Raw genomic sequence first — 27,640 nt, 5'->3', positions numbered from 1 at the left:
TAACTTTTAGAAAACATCTGAAGGCAGCCCTGTTTAGGGAAGTTTTTAATGTTTGATATTTTATTATGTTTTATATATGCTGTAAGCCACCCAGAGTGGCTGGGGAAACCTAGCAGGATGGGCAGGGTATAAATAATAAAATTATTATTTTTTATTATTATGTGAGAGAGGGCCTTCTTGGTGGCTGCTCCCAGATTTTGGAGATCCCTCCTTAGAAAAATTTAGACTGGTTCCCTCCTTGTTGACTTCCTGCAGGCTTTTTGGGAATTGACTGCTTTTAATGAAAGGGTTCGTGCTGTGATGTTTTTATTGTAATTATCTGCATATTTTTGAATAGATCTTTTCTGTGCTTTTTTTCTGGGGGATGTAGGGGTATGCATACCCCTAAACATTTTGTGAATTTACGTTTGGCCTCATTGAGAGGCAGTATTTCAATATGAATAGGAAAATGAGAGTACCCCTAAACATTTTTTAAAGAAAAAAAAAGCACTGGATCTTTTATACTTATATATAGTTTAAATTATATAAATTTTTAATTGTTCTTAAATTATTGTTTCCCTCCCCTATGTTTTTAGCTGTTTCTATTTCATCTGTAAGCTGTCTTGAATTCCTGTCATGGAAAAAGGCGGGGTATAAATAAATATATAGCAATAATAATTACAACAGTGATGTGTAATTTCTGACGTTTCCAGTATCACTTTCAGCTGGAGCAGAGTTCTAATTAGTTTAATCAATGTAAACATGAAGCAAAAGATATTCAGTCTAAGGTTTTGTTTTGAAGATCTAGGTGCTGCTCTCTTGGAATGGATTTGGGAAGATTCCTCCTACACAGGGACACAGTGAGCTTTTTAAAGTAGTTAAGTGATGGTTGAGTATCTGTCGTATGTTTTAGCAGGGTTGTGAGTCATGTTACCATTAAATGTTCCTCCTGTGCCTAAAGCAACCAATTATTTTACTCCCTCTCTTTTACTCCCTCTCTCTAATTTTCCCTATTCCCTAGAATGTACTAGAACTGAAAGTATGCGATGAAGATACTCCCTTCAGGGATGACCAGCTTTGCACAGTTCTTTTTGATATAGCTCAGCTCCAGCATGGTGAAACAGTCTGCAGGCATTTTGAACTGAATCAACAGGTGAGAGACAAAATTACATGTACAGTTTGGGAGGATAGGATGCAGACTAATATGGGCTTCTTTAAAATATCCTGTAATTTATAGTTAATTAGTTCAGTGTATACTATTGTTTCTCATTCTTTCAGTGTTCCCATTTAACACCTGCCATGCAGAGTAATTTTCCAGACTTTTTATCTTTTCATTATATATATTGTACATGTCTATAGTTTGTATAGTTTACACATGTCTGTTGTTTCTGTTCTCCTCTGTAATTCATTCTGTGATATTTGTCAGAGTGGTTTAAAAATGGCTTATTGTGGGCATCATTATCTTAAAGGCTTTTTAAAGTAGTTTTGTGCCTTGTTTTAGAGATTGGTTGGAAAACCCAACTTTGGGTTCACAGCAATGCATACAGTGGTACCTCGGGTTAAGAACTTAATTCATTCTGGAGGTCCGTTCTTAACCTGAAACTGTTCTTAACCTGAAGCACCACTTTACCTAATGGGGCCTCCTGCTGCTGCTGCGCCGCCGGAGCACGATTTCTGTTCTCAACCTGAAGCAAAGTTCTTAACCCGAAGCACTATTTCTGGGTTAGCGGAGTATGTAACCTGAAGCGTATGTAACCTGAGGTACCACTGTATAGGCAAATATATCAGTTACTCATAGAAATTTTCAATTCGAAACCAACTAGGCATGCCAGTTTGACAAATTTGCATATGTATGAGGTCACGCCTTCATGTAGCTTCTTGGAATTATTCAACAAAAAAGTATATATGGAAATTATTTAAACATATGTAAAATGTGATTGAATTTCTTATGTCTTTATCATATGCCTCAATTTTTGGACTATTGAGTTTATTGGGGTTTAGGATTCTTGTGTTTTCCCATATGAATTATGTAAGGGAGCCAGCTAGAACATCCCTGGAGTGGCACATTTACTCACCTTACCTGTTGTGTACAAAATATGTTCTGGTGCATTATAGAGGAATACAGGATTCTGCTTTGCTGCATGAATGGAACATCACCACCACCATCATCATTTTATTTGTATGCCGCCTTTCCATAGATAAAACAATGCTCAAGGCGGCTGACAACATGATAAGATTTACATAATTACCAACGTAACAAAAGTCATAAGCAATAAATAAAACACATCAAAAAGTACACAACCAAATGGAAAACAATTTCCACATAAATCATAAAATCTAAAACTAAGAATGCAGCATTAATATCAATTACAATTTAAAATGACAGATAAAAAATAAAAGCAATTTAAAAAACAAAAACAAAAACGGAGCCCAGATGGAAGGAGGCAGGCAAGGCTCTCAGCGGCAGGAACATACCTAAGCACATTGAAATAGATATTTGTTGCCAATGTAACAGGATACACATACAATTTTCAAAGGGGAAGGAATATCTTAGAGGAAAGAGTTGCTTGTGAAGGAGCTCCCAGCCAAGTAGAACAGCATGAGTTCAGAAGTATATTTTTCAATGTTATTATTTTGAACCTTTCCTTTCCTTTCTTTACGTTTCCTTTTCCAATGTCTGAAGGATGAGGTGCTGGAAGTGGAGTTCACTTTGGAACAGATGTGAGTAACACCTGAGATGACCAGTTTAATTTATGAAGTGTAGATGAAATTAATACATGCATCGTAATGGGCACTTTACCCTAGTAGGGGAAAAGGGTGGGTATTTGGCTCAGTTTGCATTTAAAGGCAAGTCTACCAAATTCACACTTTATGAAACAATACATGAGCTGAAGCACAGCTGTACTTCAAAATTTTCCAAATCTTACAATGCAGTTCTATTGCCAAATAATGGATCCAAACTTTTCTTTCTTTTAATCAGGCCAGATTTGCCTGAAAGCCTTGCTACAAATGGAGTACTGGTGGTACGTTCTTTTGTATTCATACCTATTATACCTCTTATTTCTGAAGTTTTATATGGAAAGGTGGGTGTTTGAAATAAATAAGCAAATAGCTCCTTGCCCAGGACGACCAATCCTACCACTAGGCAGAGTGAAGTGGGCACCAATTTTGGATGTCGTGCGAGGGCAACACATTTGCTGACCTGTGTGATGACCTCCCTTTTGCTCTCAGACAGCTGTTTGAGTTCCATACACAGACAATTCATCCAAAAGACAATTTTCCTCTGTTCCTGATCACCTGATGGGAAGCGAAGGGAGGGAAAGGGTGCCTTTTGGAAATATTAGCTGCCTGGGGGAGATGTCTCTTGAAGCCTGTACTCTCAACAATTAACTGATGTAATGAGTGGGTGGATGTGGTTTAAGGAAAATTGCCGTGTGGGCCAAGATCGACCTGTGGGCTGGAAGTTCCCCAACCCTGTTCTGTAGCATCCTGGCTCTGACCCTATGGGCCTCAGTGCTGTGGGAGCTGCTTTAGGGGGCTCCCGTTTGCCAGTTCAGTAGTCATCTGATCACTAGCACCAGACTCAGAGTCAGGAACCTAGTATGGTGACTCAGTATTAATAATAATGATAATTTTATCATTTGTACCTGGCCCATTTGACTGGGTTGCCCCAGACTTGGTGTCTTCCTTACTGCTGGACTCTGGGGTCATGACAGTGAGGAGCCTCCGAGGATAGAACAATCTCTCCACTTCAAACTGTAGTTTTCCAGGACTTGGAAAGGAACGATATTGCCATAATTATAACACCTGTAAAGAGCTAAGAGCCTTCAACAGTTTGTAATAAAGGACACTGCCAGGGCATCTGGTGTGAGTAGGTGTATGCTGACAAATGTTACCCTATTTTTGTTGTCTTTTACCTTGCAGTCTCGGGAACTTGGCTGTCTAAAAGTAGAGGTGTATGGAAGAGAAAATAAGAAAAAAGCTAGAAGTAAGATTATTAATTATTTTACCTCGCTAGCTATCAAGCACACAGTCCTCAGAGGACTTCAGTGCAGCCAGGATTGAAATTAGTATCAGGTTCGTTGAATAAGGACTCAGTATACTTGGATCCAGCTTTAAACTCCCATCTCCATATCATGGGCTGATAATGTGCATGTTGAACACGTTTCATCAAACTAACTCTCCTCCTTTCCTTACTTAGCACTGAACAGGTGGCGGTACCCTTGATTCCTGGCATTTGCCGCAGAAAGTCTGGAAGCATAAGACGACATGTAAATGTCTCTCATTTTCCCATTAGCTCTGCAGACAGATCCTGCTCTTGCTCCAACTAAAAATATGCTTCCTGTGTGCATGATTGCTTTCCAGTGGCGTAGCGTGGGGGGTGCAGGGGGGGCTGGCCGCACCGGGCGCAACATCTGGGGGGGGCGCACTCGCACTCGCGGCTCTCTGCCCCTACTAAAATCCACGGGTTAGGGGGCGCAAATTACTTGCCTTGCCCCGGGTGCTGACAACCCACGCTACGCCACTGTTGCTTTCCACCCTCTCTCCTGACACTACCAAAATCCACCTTTTTTTTGCTGCAAAATTTTGCTGCTTCTGCATGTGGGGAATTGTATTCCCCCATCACAGCCTGCCAAACTGCAGCCCCCCTGCAGTTGCAATGGGGAAGAAGGTATTATGGTCATCATTGTGCAGCTTTCTCCCCATGAAATCCCCACCCCCATCCTATCTCTTCAGCTGCTTCTTGGCAGGCTGGGTGTCTTTGAGCAAGTTGCTATCTCTTGACTTGGCTTAGCTCTGTTGTAATGAGAAACTAGAATAGGCACAGGTATGCTGCCCTGGTCTTGGTGGGAGGGATTACAAATATTATAAATAAAGATGTACTTCTGTGCAGTGCTTTTTTCTGGGGGTACGCAGAGGTACAAATACCCCTCAATATTTTGTGAATCTAAGTTTGGCCTCATTGAGGGGCAGTATTTCAATATGAGTAGGAAAATGAGAGTACCCCTAAGCATTTTTTTTAAAGAGAAAAAGCACTGCTTCTGTGTACTTTAATACTGAAGTTCTTTTGTGTTCTCTGCTCTCAGGAGAAGAATTCACATTTACAGTGAAAGGATCCCTTGAAGATACTCAGAGCATTTTACTGGGCGATGGTTCTAGATCTGCCCCACCAAACTCCACAGTGTTCCACTATGTCAAGTACTGTAACCCACACCTGGAAGTGGAATTCCCAAAGAAATGCTGCATTTGTGTAAGTAGTGGTCACCCATTTCAAATGCCAAGTTGAACACCATCAATAAAATCTTCAGGCTGCGCTGGGCAAAATACTTAGCACAAGTCAAGCAAATTGCATGCTCTTTGCTTGTTTCACAATTGAGTTCTGCTCTTACAATTTGGTTTTTCTAAGGAATGTGGAATTTTTTTTTACAAGGACTAGGGGCATGGGGAAGTTATGAATGACATTAGAAACCAAAAACTGAAATTAGGAGAGAGGCAACAGAAGCTATGGGAAATAGAAAGGGAGGTGGGCACAATAGTGAATGCCCCACCAAACATGGAAGCTGCACCCTATCCTGCAATGCCCAGCTCTGTATCTGGCAAAAATGTGACCTCCAGGTTAAAAAGGTAAAGGGACCCCTGATCATTAGGTCCAGTTGTGACCGACTCTGGGGTTGCAGCGCTCATCTCACTTTATTGGCTGAGGGAGCCGGCATACAGCTTCTGGGTCATGTGGCCAGCATGACTAAGCCGCTTCTGGCGAACCAGAACTTAGAGCTTATACATTGAGCACTAATAATGAACCATTTGCTGTAGATATTACTGCAAATTTAATATGCTATTCTTGTGATACACAAATGACATGCGAAAACCTGGTCTATTTATTTGTGTCATTCATTATTCCTATGATTCTTGTTTATGAAATCCAATAAAAAGGTATTCTAATAAGAATAATAATAGGAAAAAATGATGCAAAGGGGGGAATTCTGCACAGAATTATGTAATTTAATTTGTGCTGTTTACACAATATATCCACTACTAGTAATTCTGCTCTCTAGTCATTGCAGTAGGAGACAGGCAACATTTAGGTAAGCAATATGCCTTTTGGTTTTAAAAACATATTGTGTTGTGACCATTTGTTTTTCCTCCTTCAGTGTTCAGATAAAGGGCACACGAACTCCCTAACTTTGCCCTTGAATCAGCTTCGCATAGGAGAGAGAGTGGAAATATCAAACGTGAGTCCTGATTGCAAACAATTTTATTTTGTTTTCTATGTGGGTTGTAGTCCAGAACATCTGGAGAGCACCTGGTCAGGAAGGTTGAAGAAATGTGCATGCACACGAAAGGCCATACCAATAACAAACTTAGTTGGTCTCTAAGGTGCTACTGGAGGGATTTTTTTTTATTTTGTTCTTACTACGGCAGACCAACACAGCTACCTACCTGTAAATGGAGAAAATGTGGTTTAGTAATTTGCTTGTCTGGATTGTAGCTGACCGTTGATTCTTCCAGTGGTGGGATCTGTATGTGCTCAAACCTTTTGTATGCATAGGACTACCCATTATTTTTAATAGAGAGAGTTGATCCATTGGTCTGAAATAATTTGCATGCAGATTTGGCCTTCTGTTGAAATGAATGAAGCAGCCATTTTGCTTGCAGGGAGCCAGTGTAAGCTTGAAAGTAGTTCTGAGGTAGGGGCAAAATGCAGTGTACAAAGGTGCAGCAGATACACAGAGATGGACATTGTGGGTGTTACAGGTTTGAAATCTGAAACAGGTCAGAGAATTGATAAGCACTGAACCTGCATCTGTGGACTTATTCTTCATAACCTGAATGAATAACTCCCTGAATGGTCTGTTGCATGAATGTTGTAAGTTACTGTTACAGTGGTACCTCGGGTTAAGTACTTAATTCGTTCCGGAGGTTCGTTCTTAACCTGAAACTGTTCTTAACCTGAAGCACCACTTTAGCTAATGGGGCCTCCTGCTGCTGCCGCGCCGCCGGAGCACAATTTCTGTTCTCATCCTGAAGCAAAGTTCTTAACCTGAAGCACTATTTCTGGGTTAGCAGAGTCTGTAACCTGAAGGGTATGTAACCTGAAGCGTATGTAACCCGAGGTACCACTGTATATGCATTTTGTAAAGCATACTTCCCTTGTGTAAACTGAACTGATGGAGTCTGAGAGCAATGAATTGCAAGACATCACGTTAGGATGGTTCAACTTATTATTTATTATGATCATCAGGTTGGACTAATAAAGGAGGAGAACAAACAAAATTCTTTTGAAGATTATCATAACTTTTTTATTTTTATTATAGGACAAAGCATATAATGTATTTGTGACAGCAGAAAGCTGGTAAGCATTTTTCTCCTTGCAGTGACTTTGCAGTTCAATCTTTGCCTTGTGTGTGTGTGTCTAAAATTTAACAGAATTTGCAGCTTTCTGAAATTGCTTTAAAAGTAACCTTCCCTTCTGAACATCCTTCTCTACTTGGCTTTTATAGGTATGCATGTAGTGCTAAAGCACTTTGTGTAGGAATGGGGGAAGGCATGGGTTCAACTTCTGATGTTTCAAGCTAGAGCAGTGACAATTTTTCAAAATTTGACACAATTTCTTTTTTTCATTTGGATTTTGAACAGATTTTTTAAAATAAACAAAAATAAACTCAGATTTGAATCTAGGATTTTTACTTCCACCTTCTAGATTCTTTAAACTGGTTGGCAGCTCTTCATTGTTTTCAACTTTGACAGTTTCCAAATATGAAATTTTATAAACTCACCAATCAAATGTGCAATACTGTTCCAAGTTCTTTATCAATTGCTGTTAAATACTTTACATGTCAAATAGTACCAAATACAAATTGTTGACGGCAAACATTGGAGTGCTGGAATTTCTTCAAATCATAATGCATATATTATGTGTATTTAGCTGCTCAGGTTTATGATATGAGTTTGTATCATTTAGCCAGAACAACCTAGACATGCGCTTGGGATTTGATGTATGCCCAGAGGAGCAGGACTTCATTTTTAAGCGCAAGAAATACGTTGCTGCTGCTTTGAAAAATGCTCTTAATCTTCAAGATGATCTGCAGGATGATGAGGTATAATGTCCACCACAATGTAAGATGAGCAGAGAAAACGGTGGCAAAGGGATTCATATATGTCCATGCCACATGTTCATCCATGCATAATAATAATAATAATAATAATAATAATAATAATAATAATTTATTTATATTTTTCCCATCTGGCTGGGTTTTCCCAGCCACTCTGGGCAGCTTCCAACAAAGATTAAAAGTACATTAAAACCGCTTGGACTACTGCAATGTGCTCTACGTGGGGCTACCTTTGAAGGTGACTCGGAAACTACAGCTAATCCAGAATGCGGCAGCTAGACTGGTGACTGGGGGCGGCCGCCGAGACCACATAACACCGGTCTTGAAAGACCTACATTGGCTCCCAGTACGTTTCCGAGCACAATTCAAAGTGTTGGTGTTGACCTTTAAAGCCCTAAACGGCCTCGGCCCAGTATACCTGAAGGAGCGTCTCCACCCCCATCGTTCTGCCCGGACGCTGAGGTCCAGTGCCGAGGGCCTTCTGGCGGTTCCCTCATTGCGAGAAGCAAAGCTACAGGGAACCAGGCAGAGGGCCTTTTCGGTAGTGGCGCCCGCCCTGTGGAACGCCCTCCCATCAGATGTCAAAACGATAAACAACTACTTGACATTCAGAAGACATCTTAAGGCAGCCCTGTTCAGGGAAGTTTTTAATGTATGATATTTTAGTGTTTTCTGGTTTCTATGGAAGCCGCCCAGAGTGGCTGGGGAAACCCAGCCAGATGGGCGGGGTACAAATAATAAATTATTATTATTATTATTATTATTATTATTATTATTATTATTATTATCATTATTATTAGTCATTAAAAACTTCCCTAAACAGGGCTGCCTTCAGATGTCTTCTAAATGTCAAGATAGTTTTTATTTCCTCAACATCTGATGGGAGGGCGTTCCACAGGGCGGGCGCCACTACCAAGAAGGTCTATTTCATATGGCCTAATTCATGCATAATATCTTACACATTCATGTATACTATTGTAACATAAAATAATTGTGGAGGATGTGTGGAGAGTTGGGCCCTGAAGGGAGAGCTCTGGAAGTCTAAAGCTCCCCACACTGTGGGGAGGTGTATGGAGACAGAAAAAGAGTGAGAAGCCTAGATTGTGTGAGCAGAAATGATTCTGTTAAGATTTGTTTGCCCTAGTGTGCATTATTATACACTTGCCTGTATTCACCATTGTCAGAAATAATCTTCTTTAGGTCCCAAGGATCCTGAGAGTCCCAGGACTACCAGGGGGGACTTGTACCACTAGCTCTTGGAAATCCCTTTTCACCACAGGACACATTTTCTATCTCATATCCCATAATGTAGAGCTTTCCTGCCTACCTACACCATGTGGTTTCCCTCCTGTAGTGTATCAGTTCTCTTCACCAGCCTATGGTATTGTACAGTGTTTGCTTCCTGGTTTGGCATAACTCTGAACAACCCAGAATTGCTCTTAATCATTCTTTGCTCTGGCTGTGCTTGCAGCCGACCCACTTATCCTTCTGCCTTCACTTTTTCTCTCTCTCCTTCCTTCCGCAAGAGTATTGGCTTGTCCTATTTACTCCTTCAGCTTCTGTTCACTCATTAATTTCCTAGGACCCTCACTTCAACACTTCAGTGCCCTGCGTTTTGGGGATGCTGTCAGCATCTGTGTAATGCTCCACAGCTGTTGCCATCTCCCCCAACTCACCTGTGCTTTCATGTGAGCAAGCTGGGAAACAGACAACTTAGGAGGCAGCCCAAGCAGCAGCAGCAGCAGTTCCTGCACCTTCCATTTTGATGCCCCCTCACTAAAGGCCAAAATGAAGCATGGTGCTCAGCAAATGGAAATGGGGAGGGCATTCCATAGCCGAGGTACCAGAACCAAAACCAAGATCCACATTTCTCCTCATTTTGTGATGCAGTTCTTCAACAAAAACTGTGTATCTTTGGCAAAATTGCATATCAAGATGTGTACTAAAATGCTGGCGAATATTGTGAGAACATTTTATTTAAATATATAGATAAATGGAAATGTAGTGAACTCAATTTAAGTGAGAGAAACTGAAATTGATAGAATCTTTCATCCCTGATGAGCTTTTGGGATATGTGATTAAGCTTTTTTGTAAAAAAAAAAAGGGTGTGTGATTCTGCTCAGTCCTTCAATCTTCCCACTTTTGCAAATTTGTGAATAACTGCTCTCAAATTTATTCAGGTTCCCATTGTGGCTGTGATGACAACAGCAGGTGGCGTAAGATCCATGACTGCGATGTACGGCAGCCTATTAGCTCTCCAGAAGCTGAATCTCTTAGACTGTATTTCATACACCGCTGGTTTATCTGGCACAACATGGTAAGGAGAACATGGAGCAAAACTATTAGGGATGTATCCAGACCTGCAGAATTTCCTTACAACCTTCTGCCATGGGGTAATCACATGAGGTGACGGCACATTTTATGTGTATCCCTTCAGTTGTTCTTTAGCGTTCAACATCCATGGAAAACTTTGTACCACATGAAATAGAAACAAGCCTTTCTGTACCTCTCCTGGATAGTCCCTGCCATTCCTCCTTTGTTTAGCAAAACAGTCACTGTATAAAATCAAACAATAAAAAAATTATTTATGCTGAATTTGTGCAATTTTACCAAGGATTTTTTTTTAAAATCACAAAATAAGCCTGGTGACTTCATGGTCCCGATTCAATGGAACCAAGCCTTGTCACCACAACTACCTCCCCATTTTTCAGATTTATTAATTAATGGAAAATATACTCAGTGTGATTAGAAAAACAGAAATAAAAAACTGAGTCTATAGTTCTAGGGAAATGAAGTACTGTATATATGCATTTCAAACATTGTCAGATGCTGAGACCAAACTGCAATGCAACACAATACAATCAGTTTCCTAGTCTTGATATGACCATAGGCAACCCTTTTGAAAAGCTTCCGACCTAAGCAACAACAACTTATATTGTTTAGGAATCTTTAGCAACTTCCAAATCAGTTAAGAGTCAGATTATTATTATTATTATTATTTTGAGGAGAGGGTGGGTAACATGACCTTCATTGCTGTTTGCATCAGATTTGCAAAATCCTTGGAACCTAACAGTATTTCAGTGAAAACTTGTTTTATATATGAAAGTGATGTGGAAACTTATTATGAAAATTGGTGAGGATAATTTAACTGGTCCTTTGCTTCCCTGGATTGTTGATTGGGTGCAGATGTGTGATAAAATGCTGCTAACTGATTGGCAGGATGTTCTAGATGAGTTGCTCATTGAATAGTCACATCAACTAGGGATAGACCAGGCACCCCCAAATTTGGCCCTCCAGATGTTTTGGGACTACAACTCCCATCATCCCTAGCTAACATGACCAGTAGTCAGGGATGATGGGATTTGTAGTCCCAAAACATCTGGAGGGCCGAGTTTGGGATAGACAGTTCAGTCTAATTCACTTTCATATGTATTCATTTTAATTCTGTTCTGTTCCATTCCTGTTTTAATTTGCATTTCTGCCCCCATAAGAACTCTGAAGAACATTCTAACCCAGAAAAAAGACATACAGACAGACAGTTGTGGGGTGGCCCTAGGCCTGCCTTTTGACATTTATTTTCTTCTTTTTAAAACAGGTGATAGCATGGCTTCCTCTGAGTGGATTGAAAATGGGGCTGCAAATACTCCTGAGAGCAAATGTCTCTGGGACCAATATGGGTCCTTGAGAGAAATGGGATGTCCTTGTGTCCCATTGCTCTAGGGGCATTTACAGTCTCGTTTTCAATGTGCACAGTGGCAGATGCTGTGCTTTCCAACTGCTTGGAGCAGCTATTATTATCTTTTTCAAAAGTTGTGCCTTTTTAAAAAAGCACCCCCAGACCACCTCAAGCAATTAGCTTTCTAAGGAAGGCTACATTCTGATCTGCACAATAGTCCATGGAGTGCAGATCAGGTGAGTTTGCCTTAGAACATGGATGCAAAAAATTCCTTGAGCACCCGTAACACGATTAGCTGCTAGTTGATAAATGGCCATTTGTATTTGCCCAAAGTCTGTGGCCAGTTACAATTTTAGCTTCTCCTTTTTAAATTTATTTTCCTTAGGACCATGATAAATTTATATGAAGATGCCAACTGGTCGCAAAAAGATTTGGAAGCACATATCAATGATGCTCGGAAACATGTCATGAAAAACAAGCTTTCCTGTTTTTCTCGGAGGCGCTTAACATACTATGAAAAGGAAATCTGTCAGAGGCACCGAGATGGATATAAGCTCTCTTTTATAGATCTCTGGGGGCTCATTATTGAATCCATGTTTAATGATGAGGTATTGTATTAATACTTTTTGGGGGTGGGTGGGAAGCATAATGTGGGCTGGCATATGGGGGAAATATGAAACAAATTGAGCACAGAAAGGGGAAAGGGTGTTTGCTATTATTTCTTTAATTTACATTGACAGCACACCTGTTGTGAAGAGTTGGGATGGAAACAACAACACAAGCTTGCATCTAAATATGTTAAAATATTGGGCAGTATCCACTGAACCGTTAGCACCATCACAAGGAGATTTAGCAGGGCAATGGAGTTTTTCTGTCCTCTCTCTGTGTGTCTCCTGTGTGCCCCATACATTTGATCTGGAAGGTTGTGGGGGACCCAGAACAGATTTATGGGGTATGCTTGGAGAGGAGAGGTCAGGAAATCATAGAATTGTAAAGTTGTAGGGAACCCAAGAGTCATCTAGTCCAATCCCCTGCAATACAGGCATCTCAGCTAAAGCATCCATAACAAGATCTCCAGCACTCTGGAGTATTGTGCAACTGCACTGGGAAGGAGGAATTGGCAAACGTTGCCTCTCATAGGTAAGGAGCAAAGTCTGGGTCTGACCCAAGATGAGGATGCCAAGATGTATTATGACAGGTTCTTTGTGAAATTTATTTGTGCCAATGTCTCTTCTGCTGACTGCTGTTTTTCCCAAACAGCCCAATCATCACAAGCTCTCAGATCAACGACAGGCTGTGAATCTGGGTCAGAACCCACTTCCCATCTACCTTGCTCTCAATGTCAAAGAAAGATACAGCACTCTAGATTTTAAAGGTAGGGACAAATTTATTTGAGCTTGCTTCGAAAGCGGGGGGCCAGGTGAAGACTATTTGTTGACACTTTCCCACTAATAGATACTAAATCTCCTGGCGGTGGTGCAGCACAGATTGTGAGTTGTGTACATTTTTTTACAGAATTATACCTTTGTTTCAAAATACTAAGAGAATTCTTGGATCTTGAGCAATTAAGTCCTGTCAGTCTTTGATACCACATTGAGTGCTCTTGAGTACTCATTCGCCCTCCTTTTAGGCCTGCTCTATACTTGAAACAATAATCGCATGGAAAGTGCTCCCATACAGTGATAGCTCCGAGTACTGGCTTCCTTTGTAAATTACTCTTGTTGCACAGAGAGTTTCCACTTCACTGTCAGCTACAGATGAAGGAGACCCATTTAGGAGGGTGTAGTAACACATTATGGCTGCCATGTGGAGCAGTTGCTGCATGAATGCTGTTAGAGAGATATAAAAAAGTATATTAAAAAATTGTCCAGTAGCACCTCAGAGACCAACTAAGTTTGTTCTGGGTATGAGCTTTCGTGTGCATGCACACTTCTTCAGATACACTGAAACAGAAGTCACCAGACCCTTATAGTGAGAGGGTGGGGAGGGGTATTACTCAGAAGGGTGGTGGGAATGGGTGATTGGCTGATAGGTGTAGAGTTTCTGTAAGAGGGATGGGGAGTTGTGATTTCCAAATCCATTGAAACGGTTAATTATGATTATCACAGAGAGGTAGAATGCAGATTTTATTGCAGTGTTCCCTACAGTGTAATTATTACATCATTCATTTATTAGATTTCTTACCTGTCTTTCACAATAATTACACTGTACTTAACAAATATTTTTATATGGTTGTTTGCAGAGTGGGTGGAATTTACTCCCTATGAAGTAGGCTTCTTGAAATATGGAGCTTTCATTAATGTGGAACATTTTGGAAGTCAGTTCTACATGGGCCACTTGACAAAGAAGCTGCCGGAATCTGAGCTCTGTTACATGCAAGGTGACTTATTATTATTATTTATGAAATTTGAATACCGCCCTTCATCTGCAGATCTCAGGGTGGTTCACAACATAAAAATACAATATAAAAGCACAAAATACAATATGCAGTATAAAAGCACAAGATAAAAACAAGAACAAAAAAACACACAAAGAAATAACCCCTCTCCCACAAATACATTTAATAGAGGTATAAAATGTTAATCAGCCAAAGGCCTGGTTAAAGAGGAACATTTTCGCCTGGCACCTAAAGGTGTATAATGAAGGTGCCAGCTGAACCTCCCTGGGGAGAGCATTCCACAGATGGGGAGCCACGGCAGAGAAGGCCTGTTCTTGTGTTGCCACCTCCTGGACCTTTTGTGGAGGAGGCACACAAAGAAGGGCCTCAGATGCTGAACACAGAGTCATATGGAGAGAGGTGGTCTTTGAAGACCTGAACAGAGATACCAACAAAATCTATATTGTTTTAGTTGCCTGTATTTTGAAATTGACTCCTTACCACTCACACAGGTTTTTTTTTTAACTATATACTCATCTTTCACACATTACTGATGGGAATGAGAACTGCACTACAGGCTCTTTTTTTTTAGTTCTGGCACCTCTCAGATGGGCACCATTGCCATTAATAAAGAATAAGGGAGGCATTTGTGGTGAGTTCTGGCACCTTTCCCCCCTAGAAAAATAGCACTGACGACAGGAAATAGTAAACACAGTAATTAGTAAAATATTAGTGAACATGATATCCATTTCAAAACAATAAATGAAAGAAACAAATGCAACACCCTCTTTACCATCACCTGGAAATTACATCAGAGCTAATTAAAAATGTATCTGGCCTCTGATATCAAATGGTTTTTATTTTACTTTTGCATTTTCTATGCTTCTCAGGCATGTTGAGTAATATATATTCCCAAAGTTTGCTGGATGCATTGTATTTAGCTGACTGTTCAGAAGACTTCTGGCACAGGTGGACAAGAGACAGAGTGGTGGATATTGGTCAGTAGAACATCATTTCTTCTTTGGTTAATGTACCTTGGGCTCTATCATGAGCCACACAGCACTGTTGGGATCAAGCTTGGGTTGGCCGGCTCTGATGGAGGAGGAAGAAACAGGGAAAGAGCTCAATTTGTGGAACATGGGTTGGAGGAGGCGGGGCGAATCTCTCCTTTCCACTTCAGTCACTTTGGAAGGGAGAGCAGGATGCTAGCTTCCCCTCTCTGACCTTCCTGCAGAGCAGAAAGCCTTAGTGGAGACTGGGGAAGACTTTGATCAGCTATGGCAGGAGCCTGAACAGGAGGCTGCAGTCTTGTTGCCTATATCCGGGCGCCACCTTCACAGATGGGAGCAGATACAACCACCCCACAAGGCTAGAGAGTCTCAAATGACCACTCCATACCTCCTTTTAAAAGCTTGGAGGGGGTGGGAAAGTTCATTGGGACACCTGTTTCTGAACACCAGAATTGTGACTCTTGAGCACTGTGTCTACTGCTGAGCCTGTGCTTTTACCTGCTTAAATAAAGATATCTTTCTTCCAAGTAAGACACTCTGGGAAGATCCACATTATACATTTAAGGTGCATGCAATGCACATTTAAAGTGCACAATTTCCTCTCAAGGAATCTTGGGGACTGTGATAGCAGGCAACTCCTAGGCGCCAAGATCCCTTCGCCCTCCCCAATAAAATATTTGAGGGGACCGAGCCCCTGCAAAGTTAATGGGCATTGCCCTTCAAATGGTACAGGTGAGCCCAGTCATGTGATCGATTATGCAGGGTGGGGCTTACCCTCCCCTTGCAATATTTTATTCATGTTGGCACCCCTGGGAACAGTAGTTTGTTAAGGGTACTGGGAATGGTCGGTCTGTGAGGAGGAAACTACATTTCCCGTGGTCTTTAGCAAACAGTTGGATCTTAGATTTGCTATAATTTATAGTTAAATGCCATGATTTATAGTTAAATGCCCAAAGCTAGCAAATTATTTTGGCCTATTTTGGATCATGAAGGTAGAGAATAATTTAGGGGAGTGGGACTGTATGACATAGAGGTTGCTTAAAAATGGATTGAAGAGTAAACAGGCTAAAATATAGCCCTATCTGATTTTAAAGACACACAGCAAAAACATGCCTTTTAAAACCTTAAGCATTTGTTACTGTTAATAGTAGCAGCAGTAAAAAGGTAAAGGTAAAGGACCCCTGGATGGTTAAGTCCGGTCAAAGGCAGCTATGGGGTTGCAGCGCTCATCTTGCTTTCAGACAGAGGGAGCGCACAGAAACACCATTTACCTTCCTGTCGCAGTGGTACCTATTTATCTATTTGCACTGGCGTGCTTTTGAACTGCTAGGTTGGCAGAAGCTGGGACAGAGCAATGGGGGCTCACCCCATTGTGGGGATTCGAACCGCCAACCTTCTGATCAGCAATCCCAAGAGGCTCAGTGGTTTAGACCACAGTGCCACCTGCTTCCCCTCGTAGCAGCAGTAGCTGTATTGGTACTATCAAGGTGCATTTTGAGTAAGGGATCTAAACAAAATTGTCATGTGTTCCACAGAAGATGGTACTCTGACCAGCAAGCTTCGCCGGCCAGATGTGCCACCAACACGCCTCTTCACCCCCAGCGGAAGCCTCACAGATGTGCTTAGAGATGTTGTAACAATGCGGCCAATTGTTGCAGAATATGGCAATTTCATGAGGGGCCTCCAAGTCAACAATAAATACTTGGAGAATGACAGGTTTTCAATGTGGAAAGGTAATTCCCTTGTACTCATTTACTCAGATTCCTTCTCCCCTCTCTCTTTTCTTTTGTATTGGATATGTCTTATGATCCTCTCCCCATAGAAGCCTGTGCACACCATACACCTGGATGTTACATGTTTCTCAGCTGAGGAGAAACAGCTAATCCTCTGCCTCCTTGGTCAACAGTTGCCAGCTCCCAAGTTAGCCTCCACTTCTTTTTCCATCCACATCTCAGTTCATCAGCCTCTTTGCCCAGTAGTGGTGGCAGGGCAGAAATAGCCTCAAGATGGTGCTGGGCATATGCAGTAGTTCCTTCCTGTTGGTGAAAACCAGGTAAAAGATAGATGATTCCTTTGTTGCTTCTTCCACTTTCTGGGAAATGAAATTCTCATAATTACAGGGAGAGTATTTGTTGAAAACAGATACAACAGAAGTGAGATTAGACTGGGAATGCTAAAACAGAGCATGTTTGGAACATGTGCAGCCAGTCATTCTTCATTTCTTCCTTGACTGTTCTCCCTTCTTGTTCCTTGTACACCCAGAATACATTATGCAGATACATTACATTACATTAACAATTATTCTGAGGTTCAGGCTTTCCAGAAACACTTCATGCTTGTCTGTTTCCGAGAACTGGAGTAGCAAAAGAAGAAACGTAAAGGAGGTTTGAAGGAATGGCATTACAACTACGTTGTTTTAGTCATGGTGACCTGGGGTCCTTTTTGGTTATTTAAAAGATGAACCTAGGGAGTGGTGTAGAGGTTAGAATATTGGACTAGGACCTGGGAGACCAGGGTTCAAATCCCTATTCAGCCATGAAGTTGACTGGGTGGTCTTGGGCTGGACACTCACTCTCAACCTAACCTCTTGTTGTGGGAATTAACTGGGGAGGCAGCAAGCTATGTACCCCACCTTGAGTTCCCTGGAGGAAAGGTGAGATATACAGTAAATGCAATGATTCTTTAAAAAGAAATTATTAAGCATTTCAAAACAAATATTTTGTAAATGTATTAACAGAAAAACAATCATAAGGCATGGGGGAAAGAATTGCTGTTGATAACATTGCTGTACTAATAAGCACAATTTAAAATCTTTATCTCTCCTCTCCACTAACCCTACAGCAGGATGCATTCTGGTTTCTCTGAATTTAATCTGCTAGGATTTAGTATGAACTATACAGTGGTACCTCGGTTACAGACTCTTCAGGTTACAGACTCCGCTAACCCAGAAATAGTACCTCAGTTAAGAACTTTGCTTCAGGATGAGAACAGAAATCGTGTGGCGGCAGCAGGAGGCCCCATTAGCTAAAGTGGTACCTCAGGTTAAGAACAGTTTCAGGTTAAGGACGGACCTCCAGAACAAATTAAGTTCTTAACCCAGGTACCACTGTAAAGGCAAACTAAGATAAATAATTTGGGGTCTCGGGCACATAGCTTCTTTCTTGATAGGTCTATCATTGCTTTGTTGGATCAACTGAAATTTCAAAAGTTGAAGGAAAAAATGAAAGTATAAAAGGTACTTGTTATCAAAAGAGGCATCTATCAAAAGAGGCATCTATCAAAAGAGGCATCTAAACAATGAATAAGTAAATTAAGGCTGCACTGTAGCATCATTAACCTGTTAATGATACATAATTAATTGAGTTTTCTTTGCAACATTGCATATAATGCTAACGAATTTGCCTTTCAGATACTGTACTAGATAATTTCCCCAACAAGTTGAATGAAACACCAGAATATTTGGAACTGACAGACACAGCTTTTTTCATCAATACCAGCTGCCCACCGCTTCTGAGGCCAGAGAGGAAAGTGGACCTTATTTTGCATTTAAATTATAGTGGAGGATCACAGACATTGGTGAGAAGATTCTTTTTATTATCTGTAGCAACTTGATCATAACCATTCATCTTTTCATTAATTTTTTACTTCAAATATTAACAGAAGACTGGAAGAGCTTGAAAAAGTACTTGTGCTATGCCATATAGTTATTTGGTGTAGCTTCACATTTGATATAAAAAATGGATTATTTTCTTCTTCTTCCAAGGACGACTGAGATATGCAGTAATTCTGGGGGGCAGGCAGGTGGTCCCCATTTCTCCCTACCACCAAAGAGCTAGCTTCAGCTTTTTACATAGTCTTCTTACAAGGGAAGTAATGCAGAGAAAGATGGCTTTGCTTTCTGATCCTCAGTATTTTCATGGAAAGAGAGAACAAGCAAAAGAGAAACAGCCCCTGGGAGAGGACAGTGGACATCCCAGACAATTGACCTTGGACAATTATTATTGTGTCCTCCTCCTTCATCATCACCATTTTATATACGGTACTCATAGTGCTAGAAAATCTGATCCACGTACCTATGCCAAGACAAGAGTACCCATACCCCAAATATCCCTGATAAGTGCCATATCATCCTTCTAGTGCAACTACTAGCTTTTGAGAAAGGAAAGCTGTAACCATATCTCTTTGGGTTCTGATGTTGTTCATGTTTAATGCTCTAGCCATTGGATCTAGCTACAAAATACTATGCGGAGCAGGGCATTCCATTTCCCAAGGTTGTGCTGACAGATGAAGACAGGAAGCATCTCAAGGAATGCTACCTCTTCGACAAAGCAGAGAGTCCAAAGGCTCCCATATTGCTGTATTTTCCCCTGGTATGCGATACCTTCCAAAAATACAAAGCTCCTGGTGAGTAAAGAAGAGCAATAGTCTTCCTGAAGACAACATGACTTTCTTATCTGCTTATTTTCATGACACACACACACATAGGCTGGGATCAAAAGAGAGGACATATGCAGGAGAGAGCAAAAAAAGCTCTATGCATACCCAGACTTTCCCTTTTTGACAATAGCACTCTATGCTGCCCAAGTAAAAAGCCACTGCTCAATTTGAAAAGTGTGTTGTCACTTTGGCAGTAGCAAGTGCTGCAGTGGAAACAGAAGAGCAGCTCTGGGTGTGTGAGGTGCTGTCCTCCATCTGCATGGTGGCTCTTTGGATCATGGACCCTGGGTTCTATGTAGCATCCTCACTTCAATCTGTCTTATTTTGTTCCACTGACTCATCATCTTTTACCCCCAACCCAGTCTACTTTTTCCAATCTTCCTTCTAGCTTCTAGCCTTCAACTTCTAGTCTTCAACCCATTCACTCAGCACTTGTTGCACTGCTGCATTAAAAACCGAGAAGAATGTGGCAGATGGAGATCTTCTCCCCTTTATTATAAATATATACAAATATAGACCATAAACACAAATGCCCAACCATCACAGCCTCAAACTGGTTTCAGTTACCTTCAAGATTTTCCTCATCTCATCCATTCTGACAGCGTGTTTTACCAAGATGAGGTTGTGTCAAATAGCCTAGTAATAAATGGGCAGAGATTTCTTGCCAGTTTTTCACAGGAAACTGAAGTGGCTGAGCAATTAACAAGCAGTGGTGAATATGCTCATACTCTCCTCTCTGACTCCTTGATAAGAATGCGAAGCTTGGCTGCTCTTGCGATGCATTACACCCCCCCCACAACTTATTTCAATGTTCTAATGAAATTAGAAGTTATTGACCAGTGATGGGGAGGGGGGTCTTGTGGCTCTCCATATATTGTTGGACCCACAAGCCCCATCCAACATGGTCAGTGGTCAGAATAGTAAGAGTTATAGCTCAACAGCATCTAGGGCGCCAGAGGTTCCCCAGCTCTGGTTTATTTAGGGGCGGCATTTTCTGAAAATCCTGATGTTGAGCTTATCCACACACATTCCCCCCCCCCAAATCTTTCTCCTTGATCTTGATGCGAAGTGATTCTACTAAAATGGCAAAAAGATAATTGCATATCATATGGATTATAACACACATTATTTCCTTCCATCTTGTTTCCATAGGTGTAGAACGCAGTCCTAGCGAGATGGAGGAAGGCCAAGTTGATGTCAGCAGCACTGTATTTACCTCATTTGCTACTGGCGCGCTGCAGTATTCAGAGGCTAATTTCAACAAGCTGTTAAATTTGACCAACTACAATATCCTCAATAATCAACATATGATTTTTCAGGCTCTGCGTACAGCAGTACAACGAAAGAAGCAGCAGAAGCAACAGTCACTATGACTCTCTTCTTAACCCTCTCCAAATGTATTTTCTGCATTTTCTGCCACTTGCCAGTATTACAGAAATGGGAACTTGCTAATTATTATTTGTGATTTATGTGCCCCAAGTGTACCAAGGTGCTTTGTTATTTTGTTTGCATACAAATATGGTAGGAAACAAATTGGGAGATAATGACTGAGAGATATCTACTCGCAATTGGTCACCAATGAGGGGCTGGAACATGGCCGTCTTAGGCTCGAGTCCAGCACTACAGAGGCTTTGCTAAAATATAGACCTGAGTTATAATGCCTCAGCAACCGAAGCTTAATGACAAAAGCCATTGACAAAATACGAATATCTATAATAGGCCTCTAAGCTTCAGGTCTTGTTCATAAATGCATGATTGTCAGTTGATGATGGCAATATGAAGCAGCCATTACCAATCAAACAAACCAGAACAGAACTCCCCTCTCACTTAATATTAACCCAGATACAATACCTTGAAATGGAGAAAGTTTGCATGTTCAGCATGAGCTCATTAAATGAGACCAATATGATATCAAGTGATGTACATATAATGTGAATTTGTTCTCAGCATCTTCTAGAGATATGATTGATCTTGGTTTCAATACTATGAACTATCATGAAGCAATGGAGTGTTCATATGTGAATCAGCCTTCCCTATGTGAAAATTCAGATTGAGAAATACTGTTATGAGTTTGGCGGTGCCAGACCTCTAAATTCCTGAATCCAGTAAGTGCTAAAAGCTAATCAGGCCAGGCTAGCTTCCTGTTTTCAGGTAATTGCCTGGGCGAAGGGCCATTAAATGAGAACAAAGGGAAATGTGACGGGCCATTAAGAAAGTAAAAGAGAGGGGTTGAATGGGTGGGGCTCCATGCTCAAGCTTTTAGATAGTTAAAAAGACAAAAGTCAGAGTTTAAAGTGAAGTGTGTGTAATGTCACCTAGAGGTAAAGTTGCAAGCTAGAAAGGGGAAAAAAACACAAAGCACAGTGTTTGAATCAAAGACTGTAGCTATGGGAGAAGCAAGACCCTTTTGGGGGTGTTAATTCTATGAATCCCTCCATTGCAGGCTCAGGTTTTATATGTGTGTAAATAAACCATATATCTCAAAGACACCACTGTCTCTGCTGTGCCTCATTCCCAAAAGGAAACACGAACTCTGGGTAAGTGTTTGGAACCCCTGAAATCTTGCACAGCTCAGAGATTGGGGTGACATGCAACCATATACATATATATTAAAGTATTATGTTTACAAAGTTGTAATTCAAATAAGTCATATAAACTTGTAACAAAGAAAAGAAATACAAGAATGGTAAACTCCTCTCCTCATAATTTCCTCATATATTGTCATGATCACCAAAAAGATTACAACAAATAAAAAAGGGTCATCCACATGATCTTAGCTTCAATATGCACAGCTACCTGGAGACCTGTGTTAATTCTCTTACCACAAAATAAGATAAGATGAGCCTTAAGGCTGGCCTTGGGCCTCACTGTCTGTGTGATGCCTAAGACCACTAGACATATAACCCCCAAAGGATCATGCATCTTGAACAGCTATATGACTGGGAGAAATCAGGAGATGGGGGAGAAGCTACCAAGTTCATATTACAAAGCCAGGATGCATTCTCACCAAAAACACACATTTTCTTTTGTTGGTTGACCTCAGCAGTGGATGGGGTGGTGGTGACATGGCATTCAGCCAACCCCTGGTTGGTTGTGTCACTGCTGCTTACTGAGGATGGCATGGTGCAAACACATCAGTGGAGCCAATTTGGTGCTCCCATTGGTGCATTGGCTGCCTTGCCACCCCTTGCCCCTCTCCTCTGGCTCTGTGGTCTAAACCACTGAGCCCCTTTTGCTTGCTGATTAGAAGGTCAGAGGTTTGAATCCCCATGACAGGGTGAGCTCCTGTTCCTCTGTCCCAGCTCCTGTCAACCTAGCAGTCTGAAAGCACGCCAGTGCAAGTAGATAAATAGGTACCATTGTGGCAGAAAGGTAAACAGCATTTCTGGGCAGTCTGGTTTCTGCCATGGTGTTCCATTGCGCCAGAAGCGGTTTAGTCATGCTGGACACATGACACAGAAAGCTGTCTGTGGACAGATGCCAGCTCCCTCAGCCTGAAAGCGAGATGAGCGCCGCAACCCCATAGTCACCTTTGATTGGACTTAACCATCCAGGTGTCCTTTACCTTTTTTTTTAACCTTACCTAGTAAGCAGCAGCAACATGCCTGGAGGTCAGGTGAGCACTGCGGCTGCCCCACCATGCCACCGGCTATTGGTCATTCCTGTATTATCATTTCAGGTGAAAAACAATACGGAATATACCACATGGCAAATGGTGTAGGTGTTGGCTTGCAAATCCGGGACCAATGGCCACCAAGACATTGTTCAGCTTCCCAGTTGGGACAGGCAACACACCTTTTATTCAATGTTGCCTTGTTAATTAGACATCTGATTGCTTTTGCGCTGTCCATTTGCAGTTTCTGTCACACATATTTTGGATCAGCCCCTGTCTACTTGCCGTGGTAGTAATTTCAGCAGTCTATTGGCCACCACCCCATGAATTTTGAGCATGGTGAAGTGCAGGCAGGGTCAGGGTCACATATAAACCCATCCAAGGGTTGTGCTTGTTCTCATGTTGATTTCTCATTCAGCTGGACTAGTGAGGTCAGCACATATAGCACAGCAACTCTTTATAGTATGAGTAACAGTGGTGTACGCTGTTCCTCCTACCTTCTCCACTAGATACTGCTCCTGCACTTCCCATGCAATGCTATTGATAACAGAGCCTCTGATAGTGTCTTGTCTAGTGATGGGAGAGAATTTCAATTCAGGTCATATATAAAGGTGAATTTATCAAATTCACACTTTCTAAAACAGTGTGAGAACCAAAACACAGCTATCTTTTGAATTTTGCACTTCTCTGAATTTTGGGGTGCATTTCTGCAACTAAAGAAAGTTTACAAACATGCACATATTAGGGGATATTGCTTGCAAAAATGTGGTTTCAGAGCTGCATGAACATGTGCATTAGGAGAAATTCACACTAAAACACAGAGATTTTCATGAAGTTTGTTTGTTTTTAATCACAAATTGCTGCAGAAAGGTGGGGAACTGAATTTAAAATTGGATAAATGAGAAGTTGAGAGAACTGAAATTAACAGAACTGCCCATCACTAGCCTTGACTGTTCCTACTGTGCTGTGTTTTAGCTCTCCATCCAAAGGACATCCATGATGTATCTGAAGTGTGCTCTCACGTGCCTTTTCACAGCTGATTCACACTCGCATATCTCCCACTTGCTGCAGTGGAGATACTATGTTTGATTCACCAAGGCTGTCAGCAGCCGGAGTCATGCGTAGATCAGCAATAAAAGAAAGCACTAAATGTCAATGAAGTTAGCTCTTTATTCAAGGCTTTCTACTCAATATGGGATACAGTGTGGTGTAGTGGTTAAGAGCGGTAGTCTCGTAATCTGGGGAACCGGGTTCGCGTCTCCGCTCCTCCACATGCAGCTGCTGGGTGACCTTGGGCCAGTCACACTTCTCTGAAGTCTCAGCCCCACTCACCTCACAGAGTGTTTGTTGTGGGGGAGGAAGGGAAAGGAGAATGTTAGCCGCTTTGAGACTCCTTAAAGGGAGTGAAAGGCGGGATATCAAATCCAAACTCTCTCTTTATACGACCAAGCCAAAGCTCTCATAAAACAACATGTAGTAGACACTGAGCGCCAATTGGATCTAGCCTGGACTCCAACTTTTATTGCCAATGAGTCCTCCAGGTACTCTGCCTACCCTATGGCATATCTAGCTAAACTTGAAGTCCCTAAGCACCGGAGGGCCTTTACCTTGGCTCTATGTCATGCCCTCCCCTCGGCTGTCCTTGGCCGATACAGGGAGATTGCTTACCCGGAGAGACAATGCCCCTGTGACTCTGGTCAAATAGAAACAACAGAGCATGTGCTTCTATAGTGCCTGTATTACAGAGACATTCATACTAGCTTCATCTTACCATTACTGCATAAGTACCCAGGGTTCTTGAAGCTACCAACATGGTCTGCGCAGACTTGATTTCCAGCGCCACGGAAGCAAGTCCCTGTGTTGGTTTAGTGCAGCATGTGGGAACTCACCACGCAGGTGGCTTGGTTCAGTGGAGGCTCATGGGCCGGTTAAATGACCCCCGTGGGTTGCTTGTGGCCCGTGGGCTTTAGGTTGCCAAGCCCTGCACTAAACCCTGCTGCTGCTTCTGACACCACAAAGCCTGTTGCCTTTTCAGTTTCTTCCCCCTCTTCCTCCCAGTCTGCTCCCTCTGACCATAGATTGTTGTCCCGCCACCAAACCCCTGGATCTGAGCTGCCCTCCCTTGGGGGTTCCCCAGCTTTGGCTTTCTTCCACTCCTCTGTATCCAGCCTGTCCATGACAAAGGAACAAGCTTTCCCACTCACCCCTCTTATAAGGAGGAGCTGCTGTTGGAGGATTTACTATAGCTTCCTGACATTTGCAGGGTGCGTGCGTGGGAACTGACCTTTGACTTGGCAGAAGGAATCAAATATTTGGCTTTCAGTTGTTGATAAGATAAGAGTATTTTCCCCTTAAACTTTTTACAATTTAATTTTTTTGCTTGCCGTTTTGTATCTGTGTTAAGCTTTGTGGGTCCTTTTTGCCAGAAGGTGGGCATAGGAACAAACTGCAGTGGTACCTCGGGTTACAGACGCTTCAGGTTACAGACTCCGCTAACCCCGAAATAGTGCTTCAGGTTAAGAACTTTGCTTCATGATGAGAACAGAAATTGTGTGGTGGCGGCACAGCGGCAGGGGGAGGCACCATTAGCTAAAGTGGTGCTTCAGGTTAAGAACAGTTTCAGGTTAAGTACAGACCTCCAGAATGAATTAAGTTCTTAACCTGAGGTACCACTGTATAGTACACAGCCTTACCATATATTTAAACCACATGGTTTCTCCCAAATAATCCTGGGAATCCTGGGGAACTGAGTTTGCTATGGGTGCTGGGAGGTGTGCCTGTTAGGGTTAAACTATTGTTCCCAGGATTCCTTGGGGGAAGCCACGTGGTTTAAATATGTGTTAAATGTATGTTGCAAATGTGTCCTAATTGAGCAACTGGTTGCATTTGTGAATGAGCCATAACAAACTTAACACAACAGGTAAAACAGTCACATCACGTAACCCACAATGCTTTTCAGTTGTCAGTACACACTTTCAGGTAAAGTCATCAAGCACTGAGTAATAAAATGATGTACATGCACATGTAAGAAACTGAATGTAAAAGGAAATGGTCATCCTAGTTTTGCCGCCCTATTCAAGAATGGCAAAATCCGTGTGTGTGTGTGTGCTTCAGATTTTTTTGGGAAGAGTCAGTGCATGTGTGTGTGTAACACACACACACTTACCTTACCTTTAATATATTTTTAAATTAAAAATTGTCCTCCTCCCATTAAAAATGCCTTTTCTTTTTTCTCCCTCTTATGCTAGGTGTATGTGCGGTGCTGTCACCATTGTTTTGCCCTCAAAAGGTGATAGCAGTAGCATTTTATTGAGCCCCCCACCCCAGTCTATTCCCCCCCAAAATTATACACATTTTATAGGAATCTACACTTTGGTCATACCACACCTGATGTGCAACTACTGATGCTACTAACAACAGTACAGTGGTACCTCGGGTTAAGAACTTAATTCGTTCTGGAGGTCCGTTCTTAACCTGAAACTGTTCTTAACCTGAGGTACCACTTTAGCTAATGAGGCCTCCCTCTGCTGCTGTGCCACCGCCGCACGATTTCTGTTCACATTCTGAAGCAAAGTTCTTAACCCGAGGTACTATTTCTGGGTTAGCGGAGTCTGTAACCTGAAGCGTCTGTAACCTGAAGCATCTGTAACCCGAGGAACCACTGTAACAATAGTTTTTTAAAGGCATGCTTTTGCTTTGTATCTTTAAAACCAGACAGGGCTATATTTCAGTCTTTATAATCTTTGGTCCATTTTTTTTAAAAAAGCAGCCTGGCTTCTGACTGCTATGTTATAGAGTCCCACTCCCTTAAATTGTCCTCTGCAATACTTTCTTTACCACGGTAGGGCCATTATGCTGGATTGCTTTCATGCTTCAGAATATACCAGAATCACTTACTAGCTTTTGGCATTTATTGTGCTAGTTTAACTATATATGATAACAAATCTAAGATCCAACTCTTTGCTAAAGACCATGGGCAATGTAGTTTCCTCCTCACAGACCTACAGTTCCTACTACCATTAGGGGGATACGGGTAGTGCTGTGGTCTAAACCACAGAGGCTCTTGGGCTTGCCGATCAGAAGGTCAGCGGTTTGAATCCATGCAATGGGGTGAGCTCCCATTGCTCTGTCCCAGCTCCTCCCAACCTAGCAGTTCGAAAGCATACCAGCATGAGTAGATAAATAGTTACCACTGTGGCGCGAAGGTAGATGGCATTTCCATGTGCTCTGGTTTCTGTCACTATGTTTCCATTGAGCCAGAAGCGGTTTAGTCATGCTGGCCACATAACCTGGAAAGCTGTCTATAGACAAACACTGGCTCCCTTGGCCTGAAGCAAGATGACTGCCACAACCCCATTTGACTGCATGTAACCATCCAGGGGTCCTTTACCTTTCCCCTTACTACCATTATAACAAACTAATGTTCCCAACTGT

The 27,640-nt window shown here is 41.8% G+C and overlaps 1 protein-coding gene across 1 annotated transcript in view; it reads left to right on the top strand.

The window, feature by feature from the left end:
* Nucleotides 1–22,080, top strand: part of LOC309377922 (cytosolic phospholipase A2 epsilon-like) — a 35,515-nt gene extending 13,435 nt beyond the window's left edge. Inside the window, exons 6-22 of the mRNA XM_081925612.1 lie at nt 1,001–1,132; nt 2,663–2,700; nt 2,960–3,002; nt 3,904–3,967; nt 5,067–5,230; nt 6,132–6,212; nt 7,296–7,333; nt 7,943–8,078; nt 10,274–10,410; nt 12,155–12,377; nt 13,030–13,144; nt 14,012–14,149; nt 15,037–15,144; nt 16,692–16,889; nt 18,566–18,732; nt 19,374–19,560; nt 20,746–22,080. Coding sequence (XP_081781738.1) covers nt 1,001–1,132; nt 2,663–2,700; nt 2,960–3,002; nt 3,904–3,967; nt 5,067–5,230; nt 6,132–6,212; nt 7,296–7,333; nt 7,943–8,078; nt 10,274–10,410; nt 12,155–12,377; nt 13,030–13,144; nt 14,012–14,149; nt 15,037–15,144; nt 16,692–16,889; nt 18,566–18,732; nt 19,374–19,560; nt 20,746–20,966 — 2,190 coding nt within the window. The 3' untranslated portion in view covers nt 20,967–22,080. The remainder of the gene's footprint in view (nt 1–1,000; nt 1,133–2,662; nt 2,701–2,959; nt 3,003–3,903; nt 3,968–5,066; nt 5,231–6,131; nt 6,213–7,295; nt 7,334–7,942; nt 8,079–10,273; nt 10,411–12,154; nt 12,378–13,029; nt 13,145–14,011; nt 14,150–15,036; nt 15,145–16,691; nt 16,890–18,565; nt 18,733–19,373; nt 19,561–20,745) is intronic.
* Nucleotides 22,081–27,640: the final 5,560 nt, after the last annotated feature.

The sequence above is a fragment of the Podarcis melisellensis genome, assembly GCF_964234715.1.
Source record: "Podarcis melisellensis genome assembly, chromosome: 1".
Lineage (NCBI taxonomy): Eukaryota > Metazoa > Chordata > Lepidosauria > Squamata > Lacertidae > Podarcis > Podarcis melisellensis.
Note: the sequence above shows the minus strand (reverse complement) of the source record. Positions and strands in the feature narration are given on the sequence as shown.